We start from the raw sequence: 18834 nt of genomic DNA on the forward strand, positions 1-18834 counted from the left end.
AATTAAATCATTACATGCTTAGTTTATGTAAATAATGCAAAAAATTAAGGTAAAACTAATTTTACTCTTTATATACATATACTGTACTGAAGGTACAGTATATATATATATATTGTACCTAGGGCAAAATATCTTTCATTGATGTATATCTCAGTTTTAATACACAGCTTTTTCAAAAAAAAAAATATAATTTTCAGAGTAGTTTTTTCCAAATTCAAATTAACTATTCCATTAGCTCATAATCATAAAACAATACCCCAGCATACTGTATAACAGTGAACTAATCTTATATCCAGTTAGTAATATACTCAAATAACTCAAGCAGTAACACTGCTGTGGACATATTTCTATGTAAGAACATGTTGGACAACATGTTCTGATATGGAAAACAATATTCTGACTCTTAAGAATCAAACTACAAGTGAAATAATTAAATCTAGGTTTCAGAATTTTTTTGGAGTTTGTGTGAAAATCAGAATACATTAACAAAAAAAAAAAAAATTCTTGCTTTGAAGAGTTCTACCTTACTAGGATTCTGACTGTAGAACTGAATAGTATTTATAGTTTATGTATTGTAGGTGCTTTTCTACATTGTTTTATTTAAATTAATTTGTGATATTTTTAAAATAAATTTGTGATATTTTTAAAATAAATTTGTGTATTCTTTTATTGTTAAACTTTATTGATGCTTAACTAATATTAGTATCTCTTCATCTGCATCTGATATTGGAAAAGTTAAAAGATCACCATCTAGATCTAGTGTGAAAGGATCAGCCCACAGAATTAACAAGAATAAAACATTTCTAGTCAATAACCCATAGTAAGAGACAATAACTTAAATTTAATTTGTACATTTGTAAAAGTATTATTATGTATGCATCCATGCCTAAATGTTTTGTTTTTTTTTAATGTTTTTTTGCAACCACCTCCTCCATGAAGTCATCAAACTATTTATTATCCACCTTTGGTATTGTTTATTTCTGCACAAACTTTGTGAATGACCTCTCTTAGCAAAAATATTCTATGCAACAGGCTCGTTTTTCTTATGTGCTTCAATCAGATCTCCCATTTTCATGCCTGTGAATCTAACTGGTATAGCCACTTATTTGAAAAAGTATTTCATATTCTTATAGTTTCATTTGCCTTTGTTATCTCCAAAATCGCCTAAAACAATGGTCTCTAATTCATAGCCATCCAGTAGATTTCGCGAGGCTTCAGTTTATTTGCTAAATGCATTAATTTATTATAGTATGTCTTTCAGGGATTCTTTCTGACAAACAAACAAACAAAAAAAATTCTGAATGAGATTTGAAAAACTACAGTCCAATTCATGCCCAATAGTGCCAATTTGAGTTTGAGAACCCTGATTTGAGAACTAAATTCATACCTTAGTTTATTCACATAGCTGTATCCAGTTATGTGAGCAAACTAAGGGAAAAATTTAGCTTACAAGAAAAACCTTAAAAGAGAAAATTTGGTCTTACAAGTAAAACTTTAATTTGCCTACATAGCCAGATACAATCATAAGCAACTAAGATATTATGGAGAAAGAGGAAAATTTGGTCTTACAAGTAAAACTTTAATTTGCCTACATAGCCAGATACAATCATAAGCAACTAAGATATTATGGAGAAAGAGGAGAGAGAGATTATCAGTTCCTTGTCTCTACTTATTCTCATTCTTCACATCATGACTGTAGTTTCTGCATTCTTTTTATAATCTGTCATTATTAATATTTCTGTATGTCCTGCTTTCGTATATCTGCTTATCATATATTTTGCAAAAAATTTGCCTGGACACAAATTTGCATAATATTTTTTTTTAAGTATGAGATTAAAAACCTGACTTTCCTTAGGGGGGGGGGTCTACTTTCTTGTGCGAGAGTTCAACTGACTTGGGAATTGGCCAAAAAAATTCCTCTAGTCAACTATCTTTTGATTATTTTTTAAAATTTTCTTACATCTTTTCTTTTTTCAGTAGATATGTATTTTTCATCCTGCACATAACTAAATTTTCATTACTTGATGTTTCAATTCATCTCTCCTGAACTAGTATGAAAATATTGCTATCGACAGTAACAATCATTGAGACTTCTTATGTCGTCTCTCCACGTGAATTTGTGCACATCCTTATGTTAAAACCTAGTATAAGTGATGACATGTTATGAAAAGAAATCCAGCAGATACCTACCATTATTATTAGCTTTTCTCTTTCTTCAAATTTTCCAAAAACATTTCTGTATGCCTAGGATTAATTTTCTGCCCTGCTGTTTGTATCTTCAGTATGGAGCTTTTCTGTTTTCTTTGTCAGCTACCTTATTTTACAAAAAAATTCCTCCACTTCTGCTTTCTTAAACAGAATGGGAGAGGAAAAATTAGAAAAACAAGTTCTTTGCCAGGCTGGCAGGAAAAAGACCCAGAGAAAGACCAAAATATAGGTGGATTGATAGTAAAAAGTGCTTTAGAAGATAGAAATATAAGATCTGATAATGTTGAAGTCTTAACAGGTAACAGATTAATATGGAGGAAAATTGTAGATAGGAAGTTAGTAATGGTGTAAGTTTTTCATACAGTACTATCATATCCTGTGCACCCCCTTGAGGGTACATATCAGGAATTTGATGATGATGATGACTTCTGCTTTGGTAGAACTTTCTTTGTAACTATAGGCACAGATAAGTTTCATTGTCCAATTCCTCATTTTGAAATTTTTCCACATAACTACTTGAAATTGTTTACTGATCCAGAAGTTTATCTTTGTGTTAAGTATTGAATGCTATCACTGTTGCCTTAATATAATCCCTACATTTATTATTTAGCTGAATCGCATGTTACGTCTGGGACTATTATTTTTATGATCTTAATGTTACGTGTACCAGAAATCAGTTTCTGACAAATTATTTTTAGATCAACTGCGCCAGCCAGTAACTAGTTCCTGATACTTAGGTTTACTCTACTAACCATTTCAGCAATTTTATTGAGCATAGGGATCACGTGGTGTTTAGTCGTGGCTCCCCTTTCTATCTTGCATAAAATAAAATGTTCCCCCCACTTACACAAGTCCGAACTTTTCTAAGTGGTAATTCAGTCTCAAACAACAGAAATCATGTAATAACAATATAGAAAAACAAGTTCATGCACAAATACTCATGCTACTGCAATAAACTCACTCAATTATTCTAAGCGTTAAAATCACTCTCACATACTTCATAATATACAGGCGCATATGATTGTATTCCAGGAGCATCAGTTAATCAATCTTATTTCTGTACTTTGCATTAAGATTAAGTGATACTCCAGTGGTTATGCAAATTTTGGTGATACAACGTTAGCTAGCTACACTTGATATGTTCACTCAATTTTATCAATTACTATCTCAGGTAAAAACTCTTTGCTGTAGAGTCTATACAAGCTATAGGCTTAATACAAAGAACAGTGCCTTGACACATTTATCACCTATAATAAATCATCTCATAATTGTCCTACTATAGTGTCTCTTGTACACAGAAGCTTAAGCTACAACAGGAAGTTCCTATCACAAACGATTAGTCCAAAACAGATCACCTAGTTGGGTCGAGCAGGGCTATGCTTAAAGTTCTCCTTCTTTACGTTTCCTCAGGTTCTATAATACTTGATATACATAAGGTAAAAGATATGCACCTTACCGGCTATTTTCCTTAGTGAAGTGGTTCCTTGGCTTCAGTTCCGAGTTTTCATCGGACGTGGCAAGATTCCCTTGTCACTCCGCTGTCTATCTCTTTCCTTTCTTTTCGAAGGGTTCCCTTTTGCTATCCTTACACTGGTGGCAGATTCACCAATGGCTCTTACTGCTGGTCTCCCGATGTTCAGTCGAACGTCTTGTACACATTGGGTCCCACAGCAACGTGGAAAGTTGCTGGATACCAGGGACAAGCTTCCTCAGCCCTTACGGCCTTTGAACAGGAACACATGGAAAAAAATGCAGGAACAAGAGGGCATTTAAAGTGCGTGCCACTCCTTATATCTCATCCAGGAGCGCCCTCTCTCTCTCTCTCTCTCTGTCTTCGTCACTCATTTAGCTATCTCTGATTCGTTAGGTACCGATGAGGTCATATCCTTTTCTCGGCGCCTCTCTTGACAAAACTATTACGGCAGGGGTTACCGGATGACTATGCGGGTTTTCTGCTGTGTCACTGTGGACTATCACGTAGTGATCTGACCTTCCATTGATTGGTTAACATAATTTTCCCTATATTGGGCATGATTCTAAAACAGTATTTGGACTACTTTACAACAATATTATTAATTAAGTTGATATACCTTTTGATTACAATTTATTTATGACTTCTTTACCCCTGCTTTTGAGAGTATAAGCATGTCTTTATCTTAAGTCACTATTTTCTCATGTTGGGTCTGAAACAAATGGCTGACGGATAGTGGGCCAGTTATTTCTGACACAACACTCACCTATTTTTAGTATTCTTCATCTCTGTGGTACTTCTGTAGTTTTTCTGCCAGTTTCTTTTCCTGTTGATCCTTCTTATGTTGATAACTTCAGTTCTGCTGATGTTTAATTTGTTACATTAGCTGACTTTTCACTGCTTTTGCAATGATTCTTTAACTAAAATAGCAGGGCCTGGTTTAAGCCACATGACCTTTCATTGTGTTGTACCATCATGGTTGTCTCTGGTTTAAACTATTAATATGATGCATACCACATGAAATTGCAGAATGGACTAGGGTGTTCTAACCCACTAAGCAACTGAGGCTATGTCTAGGAGCATAGAGTTTGAAGCGCAGCAAAAACTGAGGAAATTATATCTCAACCATAAAGAACACTCTAACAGAAAAGCTTACATGGTGAATATTATTCATAGTTTTTTTAATGGTATTACAACACCAAACAAACTAAATTATAAAAAAAAAGATGTTTATTAACTGGCTTATATTTCACTGGATTTCAAACCTGTATCTTCAGATCAACAGTGAGTAAGTGGAACAATTCAAGTTGTAATGTACAAAAGATCTAAAGTCCTAATTTGGCACCCTCTAATGTTATAAAAAATAACTATTGCAGCTATGTAGGAGTTGATTTGATGATTCATCGCCTAAATTTTTGACAAATTAATGCAACCATACTTGTTCAGGTTAGGAGAACAGAATGCTTCGTAGCTATGGCTGACTCTAAAAATAAGCTTTCTTACCTGTAATGACTTATAGCACATTGGTTTTCTTCTGTCTAATCCTGTGTGAAGGGGTGTTTAAAGCATGATCTGCCACTCCAGACTTGTCATAATAATGGTGGCGAATGTATTTTTTATGTTCTTCAAGGTGGATGTTAACAGATCTTCTCATGTGTCCATAGTAGGCCAAGTTACAGTCACATGGAACTTCATACACTCTGAGATATGCTAAGGGATGGAGTTTATCCTTAGGAGAACAGATCAAAGTTTGCTAATTTAACATGTGGTGCAAAGGTTATATTTTATTTGTAGTACTTTGGCTGTCTTTTCTGATGTATCTCAAACATAGGGAATAAGAATAGCGCTATTTTGTTCTTGTATGTTGGAGGAGGGGAAAGTAAGAGGACCATGTAGTATTTTATCTATTTTGTAGAAGCTGCAGCCATTGGCCAGTAAAGTATGGCAAAGGTATTTAAGTTCAGTGAGAAGAGCTGCATTATTAGAACAAATAGCCCTAACTGTGTGTGTAGATGTTTTTAAAATATCATACTGTTGGTCTTGGATAATGATGTGATTGTTTATTGAAATATCATCCTGTGTGTGCTGGCTTTCTAGCATAGCATAACCCCACTAAATGCTTGTATGTAGCCATAGTAAGTATTTTGTTTTCGAAGTGTTCCATGTAAAAGTTAGATAAGGGGAGGGAGAGGGGTTCCATGGCAGTACCATTAGTCTGTTTTTAGATTTTTCCTTGCCATGTAAAGTAACCTGCATGCATAGTAAATTTTACTAATTCAAAGATATTGGGGGGGGGGGGGGGTGTAGACTTTATTAAATCAAGCATGTATTAGTGGTACATTAGTAAATAAAGACAACATCGAAACTAACCATTATGTCTGAATTTTTAAGGAGGTTAGTTTTGATGTCATTTTGATAGTTATCTTTATTTACCAATGTACCACTAATAGACACTTGATTTAATAAAGCCTAATTTCCTCCCTGATATCTTTGAATTATTCAGATTTACTATGTATGAGATTACATAGCAAGAAAAGAAAAAAAATGTACAAACAGATTAATGATATTCCTTAAAAACTAAGAATAGAATGTGAGAGATCAGCGGTACAATGCCCATTTGCGCAGGTGGTGAGTTTTGTAGGGTGAGCAGTGAATGAAGCTGGGGGTTTTGTTTCAAGTCACTTCTGATAGGCAGTTTTTTCCTCCTTGGACCAGGCACACCTTTTGGAACACCATGGCTTGGATATAGGGCAGGAATTTTTAACAGAGTGAGAAATGAAAATCTCTATTCCAACATGATTAATTTCTGTAACAAGATCACGTCAAGTATTTGGGATCTGGAGAACAGAAAAAGTAGCCTGACTAGGGAAAGGAGGAATAAAAGTTGTGGAGATCTTTTCATATACCATTGTTGTAATGCCAAACTACATAAAGTTGTGAATGGCTGAGAGGAGGATGTTCCACAATAAATGAAATATAAATGAGATTGTGATCTGAATTACCAAGAGGAGCAGTTATCTCAACGGTGTAACTGGAAGGAGAACTGGTTAAAAAAAAAAGATCCAGTGTGTTGGGTGTGTGGAGGGAATTGCCATTCCTCTCCAAACCCCCAATAGGAATGAGGAATGTCGAATGCAACAGCACAGGCACTCCAAACTTTTCCATGGCATGTGCAGTGGTGATCATGTAGTCTTTGTCACTGTGCCAGAGGTGATCTAGTGGTGTTCTTTGTCACTGAATAATTTTAAGAAGAAGCTTGATAGGCATTGTATGAAAATGGTGCAGACTTCTCTCTCTCAATGAGTTCTATGGACTCCATGCATTGCCCATGTAATTAATAATAACATTTCAACATGTATAATTTCTTAGTTGTCCTTTTTTTCAGTATCTTTCAAAATTATACCCTTCGTCTTAAGATTTTTTTTACATATACCTTAACCCAAATATCTGAAAGAGAAAAAACTAAAAATAGTTGATCTGAAATATGTTTTGATCATATTTCAGATTTTCTTTATTCATTAGTCTACTACTCTAGAAGCACTATACAAAAAAAAAGTATGTACTTGTACTCTGTGTAGTTTTTCATCCCATCCTTGCATATAAATTATATATATATATATATATATATACACACACACACACACAACACACGCAAGGGAGCTGAAAAGTTCTGATAAACACCTAGAACAAATATATTAATGTAACTGATATGACCACATGAAACAACATATCTTAAAACCCTTTAACCCCCATGTTTCATCAAATTGTAATAATTTGTTCTTTTTCTTTTAGGACATGTCAGAGGCTTTGAAGAAATTTGAAGACACAGAGGTGCAGTCCATCATCAAGTTTTTCATGCTGCAAGAAACATCTGCAACTGAGATTCATCAAACTTTATGTGAGACTTTAGAGGACTGTGCCCCAGCATATCCAACAGTTGCCAGATGGGTGGCCAAGTTTAAAACTGGGCATCCTGAGACAATGGTTCCCCCCAGGTTAGGAAGACCTTCCCCAGCAATCACACCGAAAACATCACTGCAGTGCATGCCATGATCCTTGATGATAAACGAATAGCAGCCAAAAACATTGCAAAGACTCTAGGGATATCGAGGAAGCGAGTTGGGATTATTATCCCCCAAATGTTTCAATGCCAACCAAAAGAGAGAATGTGCTGTCATCACAAGAGATTTTGGATCATTTTGAGAAATCAGGTGAAAATTTTTTGGCTCATATTGTGATTGTTGAGGAAACATGGCTCCATCACTATGACCCAGAGACCAAACAACAGTCAGTGGAATGGAGACACAAAGGTTCCTCACGTCCAAAGAAGTTCTGAACCCAAAAGTTAGCAGGAAAGGTTCTTACCATTGTTTTTTGGGATATGGGTGGTGTAATCCTTACCAAGTATCTCAAAAAAGTGAAACTGTTACAGCAACAGTTTATTCAACAGTTCTGAAGGAATTGAAGGAGGTACTGAAGGGAAAATGCAATGGGAAACCGAGTAGAGGCCTGTTGCTTTTTGTAGGACAATGCACCTACTCGTACTGCTCATGAAACCCAACAGACAATACACAACTTGGGCTTTCAATGTCTGCATCACCCATCCTGTTTGCCAGATCTGGTTCTATCTGAATATTTCCTATTCCCAAATTTAAAGAAACGCTTTAAAGGAACAAAATCCACCACAGATGAAATCATATCTACAGCTGAGGACTGATTTCTGCAACCAGGGAAAGACTTTTTTTTTCTCAGAAGATTGCAAATGATGCAGCAATGTTGTAACAAGTGTATATAAAATATACACTTGTTACAAATTTGTTATATACACTTGTTACACTTTGTGGGGAATATGTAGAATAATGTGTAAATTATGTGATTCTACCTCAGTTCCTTCATGGTGATTATCACAACTTTTCAGCGCACCCTCGTACAAGGGCTGTTTAAAGAGTTCCTGGACAATTATTATTATAAAGAAACTGGGCACAGTAGCATATTGTTTTGTAAGCAGATACAAAGCATGTTCAAAAGACTGAACTTTTGCTATAAAAACTTCATTGCTCATTTTACAACATTTTAAGCACTGTCCCTTTCAAAGTAGTCCTCTCTACTTGTGATACACTGTTCCCATTTCTTCCATTGTTTGAATACTTCCTGGATGCACTTTCTGTGATGACACACAGTTCTCTTATTGCATTTTCCTGAATCTCCTGTATGGTTTGGAAACGACATCCTTTCAAAGTAGTTTTAAGTTTGGGATACAAGAAAAAGTCTGCTGGGACTAAGTCCAGAGAATAGGATGGATGGGGCACAACTGATGTCTGATGTTTTGCCATATAACTGTGGATGAGAAGCGATGTGTGAGCTGGGACATTGTGACTTTCTGACCACATGGTACAAATTATAATGGACAATGCCTTTCCAATCAAAAAACACAACCAACATCACCTTGAATTTTGACCGACTCATCTGTGCTTTTTTTGGTCGAGGAGACCAAAAAATTTCAAAGCAGAAAAATTTCACACACACATGTTGTCTTCAAGCTCTTTCATTCTCACTTTGTCACTAATTCGACAAACAGCTTGTGCATGTGCTCACTTTAGTGAATGTAACTCAATGACTAATGCTCATAACAGAATGGGGCAAATGGCAGTTTGTTGTCAAACCTACCGCTAGGTGCTCTCAGTATCTGCAGCATACTCTCTGTGCCGGTTGGCATGCTATTTAAAAAATTCTGTCTTTTTTTGAACATGCCTCGTATGTATATAGACATGTAACATGCCCTAAGTCGTAGCGTCACCTGTAGTGCTTTGATGAACGAACACAATCTTTTTTTTTTTTTTAGCATCCAAATATCAGCAGCTATTGTCTCAGATGTTTATAACAGCTTTTGGGAATAGTGCCTCAAGCCAGTCAAAGACATTTGAGTGATTCAAAAGGTTTAAAGATGATCCTTGCTCCGAACAACCATCGACATCCTGTACCCATGATTTGGTGATTCATGTTTGTGAAAAGGTCATCAACAATCATCAAATTACTGTTTGAGAGCTAGAAATGTGAAACAGAAATCTCATTTGGATCCTGCCACCAAATTCCAACAAAAGACTTGGAAATGTGGATTGTTGCAAAGTTTATGTCGACACTTCAGTTCTTTCATTGTTTTAGGTTCTGGCCCAAAAGAACATCACATTCATACCTCACCCACCCTATTCACATATTTGGTTCCCAGTGTAAGAGTGTGACTTCTTTTTATTCCCTAAGCTAAAATCTTTACTTATAGGATGAAGGCTTCAAGACATAAATGAAATTAAATGGAATGTAGCAGAGCAACTCGGTCATTCCTTTTGAACATTTTCAGAGATGTTTTCAGTATTCCTGGCATTTTTTCCAAAAGTGGAAAAAATGCCAGGAATACTGTATTAAGGCTGGAGGAGAATATTTGAAGGGGGGGAGGGGGTGCTTCTATAACTGATAAGCTTTTGTCTATATTTTAGGAACTTTTTGAACAGACCTCAGGTGTGTGTGTATAACACATTAATTATTGCATTAACATATATAAGTTATTTAAAAAAGTATATATGCTGTTCCTCATTAGCATTTCTATTTTTCCTTGTTAGCCGTGTATCTATAGCAAATAGGCCTCACACTGCTCCACCTTCCAGCCATGGTGCAGTTCGGAATCCATGGCAGTTCACATCAATGCAGATAACAGATTTCCATCCAAAATGTACGTATAAAGTCTACATTATTGTAATCCAGAATTTAAAATGAAATTAATAAAAGTCAATTAATTACTATTTCAGGAGAAGTAGAACAGAAAGGAGGTAAATAGGACTGGTCAACTATAATTTCACCTTGCCTTACGAGAAATAATTTTCATGTTCTTTGCTTGATTGTAGTGACACTGATTACTTTTCATGCTCTGCAAAGAAACAATTTGAAGATTGTAATCCCCTTTGGCATTTCATTATCCGTTTTTCTTGCAATGCAGTTTTTTTTCTGTTCCCAAATATTTGTCAGTTTTATATGATATTGAAATTTGGTTACTTAATTTAAGTAATAAATGAATGATAGTTATAGATAACCGATAGGCTAGCCAGTAAATATACAATAAACAGACATATTCAATAATAATGAATATTGAATATGTCTAGTGCTATAGTACTAGTGACTTTTCACGTGTGGATCAGATATTAAAAAAAAAATATATATATATATATACCCCGATTAACGAAGAGGATGCATTCCACAAAATTACTTTAAGCGAAACTTCATTCTCAGAGGTAAAAATACTATGGCCATAATAGGGATGCGTTCATATATAAAGAAAATGAAAGACTTTTTTTTTGAAAAAAGAAAAGCTTCATTAAATAAAAAGTCAATATTACATATCAAACAAAGATAAAATCGTGACATTTTAAAGTATGAATCTAAAGTTGATTGTTTATGCTTTTTTTTCTTTCGTTTAACAATTGCCTATACGGATTTATTGCATTTAACACTGATCGCTTAACAATAACACGTCTTCCTAAATCAGGATCATTTTCACTGAAAAAATTTAAAACGTTTTCAATGTCATTCAAACATCTTTTTAAATCTTTGGTTGCTAACACTTTTTTGGTAGGAACTTCTTTAATTTCATCTTCATTTTCTTTGGCTTCATTGCTAACAAATTTTTCTGAATCTTCCACTGAAAAATCATCATCATCTGCATTTAATAAATTTCTTACATCCTCTTCATCGATATTTTCGAAACCCTATTGATTGAGCTATGTGGATAACTTCATTTCTAATCTCTTGAATGTTTTTTTTTTCTTCTTCTAGTACAACTCCTGGCCATAATTTGCACCAAACTCCATTTAAGCATTTCTGAGTGACTTCTTTCCAAGAGCTATTAATGTTTTCAATTGCATCTTTAATGGTGTAGTTTTTCCAAAAAGTTTTAATTAACATTTGCTCTTTATCTTCTAGTTCAATTAAATTGTTTAATGTACCATGCAGATGATAATAAGCTTTAAATGTTGCTATTACTCCCTGATTCAACCGATGGATCAGGGAGTAATAGATCAGGGAGTTGTGTTTGCTGGAAGAAAGACAACTTTGACAGGAATGCATGTGTCTAACATATTAAGATCAGTAGGATGTCCCGGAGTGTTGTCCAACAACAAAAGAGCTTTTTCTTCAGAATTATTTCTTTGGCAATACCGTTTCACTTCTGGACAAAAATAGTTAACAAACCAATCAATAAATAACTCCTTGGTAAGCCACACTTTTCTATTAGTTTTCCATATTACAGGTAAATTTGTTTTTATGTTACCTTTTAATGCCCTCAGATTTTCTGAATGGTAAACTGATAACAATTTTAATTTAAAATCGCCAGAGGCATTTGATCCAAAGAGTAACATTAAATGGTCTTTGGCTGCTTTGAACCCAGCTGCTGATTTTTCTTCAGTAGAAATGAAGCTTTTTGATGGTAGCCATTTCCAGAACAAAACTGCTTTCATCAACATTGAACATCAAATTTGGTGAAAATTTTTCACGTTCATTATGGTGAGTCACCGTCATTCGCCAATTGGATGATTGCCGGGCGTTGACCTTACAATTTTAATATTTTTACATAAAATGAGGTTTGAAATTGTGAACTTCTTTATCACAGGTAACATTAACCGAGTATACCTGTGTGTGTGTGTGTGTGTGTGTGTGTGTGTGTGTGTGTGTGTGTGTGTGTGTGTGTGTGTGTGTGTGTGTATTGCCTATATGACTTTAACTGTACGCCCACTGATGCGAGACCCTTTGACACTTCTGCGCATGTAGAAGGAGAATCCATTCCGATATTAGGGTAATCAATGCATTTCGTGGGATGAGTGTTTATTATTATACGTCAGAAAATTAGCTTTTCTTTTATGAAAATTCTAGTTCTTAAAGTGGTAACTATTTTGCTTGTACAAGAGTAGGAAAATTTTCATATAAAGCATGTCATTTCGAGTGTTGGTGACCAATTCGTACATCCTTTATTTCTTTCTCCCCTTCAGCATGAATTGACTATTCTTAGCACATTGCCAAGCTCGGTTCTATGAAGTGTGGGCATACAATAATTCTAAACAATTAAAATCTGCTTTGCAGCAGCTTATAGATAATATGAATAGCTCACACTAAAACCTTCACTGTTGTACATTGGTACAAGTGAGTGCTGTATTATGACTTAGGTTTTTACTCTTGGGGGGGGGGGGGGGGGATTCCATATCTCAGTTTATAATCGTTTCTCCCATCTGACCTGCCTCAAATACACAACATATAATTATTCTTCAGGTTGTTTTTAGTTTTTAAATAGTCTACAATTCAATTCAATGAGAGCCTCTGTAGCTCAGTTAGTATAGACAAAGCCCTTTGATCGGAGAAATCTTTATCTGGTCTCTTTCGACTAAAGGTGAAATAGCCATCTCATATCGTAGGGGTTTTTTGTATCCCCAGAACAGGGAAACCAGCCCTGTGAACACACAGACGAACTACAGTCAGAAATACTGCCCTTAGGGGATCCAACAAGGGGTGACGACCTGGCTGCACTAATTAGCTCAACCTCTCATAGAATGGATGAGTAGGATAGGACAATTCAATGATTGTTTACTTTAAAAATATAAACTATATTGCTTGAGCAAACCAGTTTTGGATTAACTATTTAAAAAAAAAAAGTTATAAATTAATATCTGCACACAATTTAGAAAAGGTTTATGAAGATTCATCCCATATTAGAGTTCTGACTCATCCTTCAAGTATAACACTATCTATAATTTTATTTTATTTTTAATTTTTTTCTCAAATTTGTCTTGATTTTTGGTTACTCATTGCTTAAGGGTCAAAGCTGGGTAATAGATCTCCACAGAAACCAGTAAGGAATGCAGAGTAGGTTTTATGACCAACTGTCCAATTGTCACTTTTCAGTTCAGCACCAACCTGGATATGGACTGAACAAGAATGGGCTTGCAGCTTGAGATAGCTAACTGTATTCTGTATCAGCTTAAACCATGCATACAGGATGACATTACAAATAATGAAACATCATGCTTTTTGGGGTATTTCTTGGTTAATCAAAGCCCTAAATGATTTCATTACTGACCAGTCAGCTGCTTGGACAGTCTCTCACTCATCACAATTGGCAGAAAAGGTTGTGGGAGCTTTGAGAATTACTGAAATACTGTGTTGGCATAATTGTATTACCAGGTGAGATACTTGGAAATAATTTATTTAGGCAGTGATTACAAAATGAGAGCAGCTGTAGTAAAAACTAAGCATTGCAGATAATTTTAAGTAGAGTGATATAAGCATATTTTAAATGGAAAATTGGAAAATGTGAGTTATTGTGGCTGTACCACCACCGAAGTTGCCAGTAATAGAATGATTTTGTGATTTATTAGAGAAGGCAACTAACATAAAGGAAAAACAAGTTCTTCTTTAAGGACTTAAAAGGTAAAATTGAAATTAATCATAATCCTACAGAAACATTCTTGGAAAATTTGATGAAGAAACTATCTCAAAGTCTAAGAATATCACTATATATGATTCTCCCTTATCTAACACACTCGTCCTGTTTCAGTAATTTACTTTCATTTTATGATAAAGTGACAAGTGTGTTAGATAAGGGAGAATTATATATATAGTGATATTCTTAGACTTTGCAAAAGCGTTTGATAGATTACCACATGATAAGTTGGTGCAAGCTGCAGAGGATGGAAATAAACAGTATATTGGTTAGATGGATCTTGAGATTGACTCTCTGAACGATACCAGCAGGTTGTGTATGATGGAGCAGTGTCTCAAAAAAGAAGGGTGACCAGTGGCGTGCCCCAGAGTTCTGTTCCTGGGTCCCTTGCTGTTTAATTTGTTTGTAAACAATATATCATGTGGACTGACTGGGGATCTTCAGTTATTTGCTGATGATGCAAAGTTGGGAAGAATTATAAGTAGCACTGCTGATGTTAATTCCCTTAAGGAAAATTTGAATAGACTTTTTACTTGGACAAAAGAATAGGTTGTAGTTTTAATATCAATAAGTGCAAGGTGTTGCATTTTGGAGTGCAGAAATATAAGGTTGTGTAGTATATCAATGGTGCTGTAATGCAGGAAGTGGATGAGATTAGAGATTTAGGAGTGATGGTTGACAGACTGAAGTTTAGAGGGCATATTGCTAGGGTTGCAAAGGTTGCACATCATAGTGCTGTATGATAAGAAGTATTCTAACATGCAAGGATAAGGAAGTGGTTGTGCCACTGTATAAGGCGCTGGTCAGACCACATTTAGACTATTGTGCTCAGATCTGGTTACCTAGTTTTCAATGTGATGTTGAAACATTGGTGAGGGTCCAGAGAAGAATGACTAAGGCAATATTAATCTGATAAGATTTTATCAGATTAATCCAGAGAGGATTATAAAAAGATTAGAAGGTGAGAGGGGAAGAACCAGAGGTCATTCCTGAAAGTTATGTAAAAGTGTGGTGAAGAAGGCTGTGAGAAGTTGATTTTTTACATGGAGAATTGTCAGTGAATGGAATGCATTACCAGAATGTGTTGTTAATGCAAGGAGTGTTAAGGACTTTTAAGATTCTATATGATAAATATGTTGTCAGTTGAATGAACCTCTCACGATGAGTCTGTCGACTTGATGGAGGGTATAATAATACAAGGGTGTAACGGTACTTTGAAATGAGAAGTGATCACCATTTAATTTTGAGGACAAAAATCAATATCATATTGAAAAGAAAAACCTGTACACTTTCAGATGTTGATTTTAGACTCAATATACAAATATTTTGGAAAAATGAAAAAGTGCAAAAAAGAAAAAAGAAACACTTGGGGGATCTTGTAGCAAAAACTTAGGGAAATTTGAATGATTCAGTCAGGAAAGTGTGATGAAGTATACTGCAATGAAAGAAAAATTAGAATTTCATGATCAGTTCAAGAAGTTATAGACAGTTCTCAGAAACCATATCAAAAGTTTTTGCCAAGTAAGTCATCATGTGTCCTTAGAGAATACAGAAAAAGTTTAAGATGACTAATCAGAAGTTCAGTTTATAGAAAGACCTTTAAGAAGAATAAAGAAAAGATGTATCAAGAAGTTTGCAAAATATTCTGATGAATATTGAAAAAAAGCTTTAAAATTGAGGAAACACCATAAAAGGAATTCGAGATAATATTAACATAAGAACAGAAATAAAGGATATTCTGGATGTCTGCAGTGTTTTTTTTTCGGTGCTAATCACACCCACAAATGGTTGTAAACTTATTACACATGAGTACAATGAGTGGAATAAGGATAACAATTAAATAATCCAGATCTGCATAATCTGTTGAGAACCAAACATGAAACTGTTTCATGCTGCTTTAGGCCTTCACTAATAACAACAGTCATCTCACACATTGCAATGAAAATAAGAAAGAAGATAAATAAATAATATTCAACCAGAAATGCTTAAATATTATTATTAGTACATTTTTTAATTTATTTTAAATTAAAATTTATATTTTAATAAAAATTTTAAATTGATTACATTGCATAATTTAGAAGGTTAAATTCTGAATGAAGAGAATTCTGTAACAAGCAGAGTTAAACTGTGAAAATTATAGAGAAATTTCTCTATTTGGTAATTTTAATAATGCATAATACACCTGACAGTTAGTAAAGACTTGCATAAAAAAGTGGGAGGTAACCTCTTCAACTGATACTGTAACTTATCTAGAACAAGTTCTTGAAAATCATCTGCAGCTTCAAAATCAGAAGACTTGCTGCCCTTGTTAATCATGATTTCCTGATTAAAGAAGCCTGTGAAATTTTGATCAATCATCCTAATTTAAACACTAATGATAGCCTAAAAATCCCAAGAATATGGATGAACACTTTCAGCTCAAATAAACTTCTTTTCAAGTTTTCCAGCAGACCCCTCACTTCAGGATTCTAAGCAATAATTTCAGCTCTTATTTCCTATATTGGCCACCGTCAATACTGTTTTTGTTCTACTTTATCTGTGAGTAATATCTGGCCTAACTTTTGTTAATTTATCGTTTAATAATTTTTAACAAAATAGATAACAGAACTGTAGCTCTGATGTGTAGAGTTTTTTTCACCAGAGGTCAGCCATGTAGTGTTAATGGTTGACCATATTAATGTAATTTTAGCATGCTATGTGTATTTCAACATAGCTTGTCTCTTTGTATATACATGTAATACTCCAAATGATAACCTTAATATCAGAGTTGAAACATCGGATGATTGTTTTAGTTTGTATTAAATTGAAGTTGTTGTTATAACATGGTAGTTTTCTCCATAACTTATTAGAATGATTTTTACTTAAGGTTCTGAGATTGCGTTAGAAATAAAATTATTTATCATAGACTAGAAACTAGAGACAGAAAAGATCTGAGAATAAATAGGAAAAAGAAAAACAGATGACATCAGTGGCCAGCTTGGTTAGCCAAGCAGATAGTGCACCTGTTCTCAAACTAGTAGGTTCAAAACCCACCATGAGCATATCTTCATGTGGAAGATGAATTTCATTGCTCAGGATGAGACTGAGCTTCTTATTGGCAATCTGGAGTGGCTTGCAGAAAGTTCCATGTTTGGTCTCTAAAGCAGGATTTCTGAATTATTTAACTATTAGTCCATGGTTTTCCAACTAATATTTAATTTTTTAATTCTTAGTTGGAATTTAAAAAAAAAAATTGTCATAGGAAGTTGGTTATGATGTTCATTTAATTGTATAGTACTATCATAATTTCCTATACAACCTTAAGGATATGAGATGGATAAAAATTTGAAATTCAGAGGCCACATTGCAGAAATTGCAAATACAACCCAGAGAATAATTGCAATGTTGAAATGAAGTTAACATGTAAGGATAAGAAAGTCATTTTGCCTCTTTACAAGGCCTTGATATGATCACACCTGGACTACTTTGCACAGATTTAGTCACCTGGGTTCAGAGATGAAAAGAAGAGTTATAAAGATTATATTGGGATTATGGAATGTAGATTATGAGGACAGGTTGATAGTGTGTGTGGACTACAGATACTGGTAAACAGAAGAAAGAGTGGTGATATGACAGAGTTTTATAAACTTGTGAATGGGTGCTATAGGATGGCCGATGAAATTTTTCATTATATGGAAGGTGGGGAGAGAACATGGGGACATTCATTGAAGTTAAGCTTGTGCACAATTAAGAAAGGGATAAGAGCTAGATTTTCCTCTTACAGAACCTTGAGTGAGTGGAACAGTTTGCCTATTGAAGTGGTGAATGCATCTAGTGCGAATGAGTGTAAGAAAAGGTATGATGGCTGTACTGGGTGATGTATGGCCTCTCTCCATGAGTCCTTGACTGCTGGAGGTCTCAAATAATAATATTAGTAGTAAATGATGATGATTTTAATTATTAAACCCTCATTAATATAATTGTATTTAGACTTGTTTAGCATAAATTTTTCTCATTTTTTTCTTTTTTTTAGCCACTTTCAGAAAGCCGTCCAAAAATGTCCGCCGTTCCTTGTACTTCAAGAAGGATCAAGAATTATCTCATAGAGAAATCAACAAAAAAGTGTTTTTATGAAAATTCTACAACTGCTTCTAGTTTTTGAACAGAATTTATTTTTCTCCTTTGTTTGTTTATTGTTAGAAATTTCAGAGGGCTCTTGCCATTTTTTTAATAAATATTACTGTTCTTCAGAAAAGTTTTCATTCTAGATTTAAAAAACTAATTAAAATACAAAAGAAAGTAATGAAATTAAATAATTTATTGAGGGAAATGAAACAATTTTTAAAAAATGTTATACATCTTAAAACCAACTGTGAGTAAATTATTAATTAGATAAATGACTTTGCCATGATTAAAAATGGTTTGAGTTTTATGATTTTTTAATAAAATTTTCAAATTTCTTAATGGGAGTAAATTAAATTGCTTCCCCAAGTTGTTACCATAGCACTTGTTCAGCTGTAAATTAGTGTTAGTGATATCATTTCCTTGACATATTTTGACTTTGACCAAAGCCTCCTCATTAGTCAAGGTTAAAATGATTCTTACTATAATGTAAAGTAAAATATGCTTTTTAGCAAATATGTTTTACTCTTATAGTGGAATTTGAAGGAAAGTCATCTGCCCTTTACAAAAAAAAAAAAAA

General features: G+C 34.2%; 1 protein-coding gene across 2 annotated transcripts in view; it reads left to right on the top strand.

Moving 5' to 3' along the window:
* The window catches only part of Cp110 (Centriolar coiled coil protein 110kDa), a 148048-nt gene extending 129529 nt beyond the window's left edge, over positions 1-18519 (top strand). The window contains exons 12-14 of one of the 2 annotated variants that reach the window (XM_090411265.1): positions 704-820; positions 10294-10403; positions 18166-18519. In XM_090411265.1, coding sequence (XP_090267391.1) covers positions 704-820; positions 10294-10403; positions 18166-18266 — 328 coding nt within the window. In that variant the 3' untranslated portion in view covers positions 18267-18519. The remainder of the gene's footprint in view (positions 1-703; positions 821-10293; positions 10404-18165) is intronic. The other variant, XM_090411264.1, reaches the window with a different exon arrangement.
* The last annotated feature ends 315 nt before the right edge of the window (positions 18520-18834 follow it).

This window comes from Typopeltis vanoorti, chromosome 21 (assembly GCF_054136105.1).
Source record: "Typopeltis vanoorti isolate ZY-2024b chromosome 21, IOZ_Tvanoo_1.0, whole genome shotgun sequence".
NCBI classification, from domain to species: domain Eukaryota; kingdom Metazoa; phylum Arthropoda; class Arachnida; order Uropygi; family Thelyphonidae; genus Typopeltis; species Typopeltis vanoorti.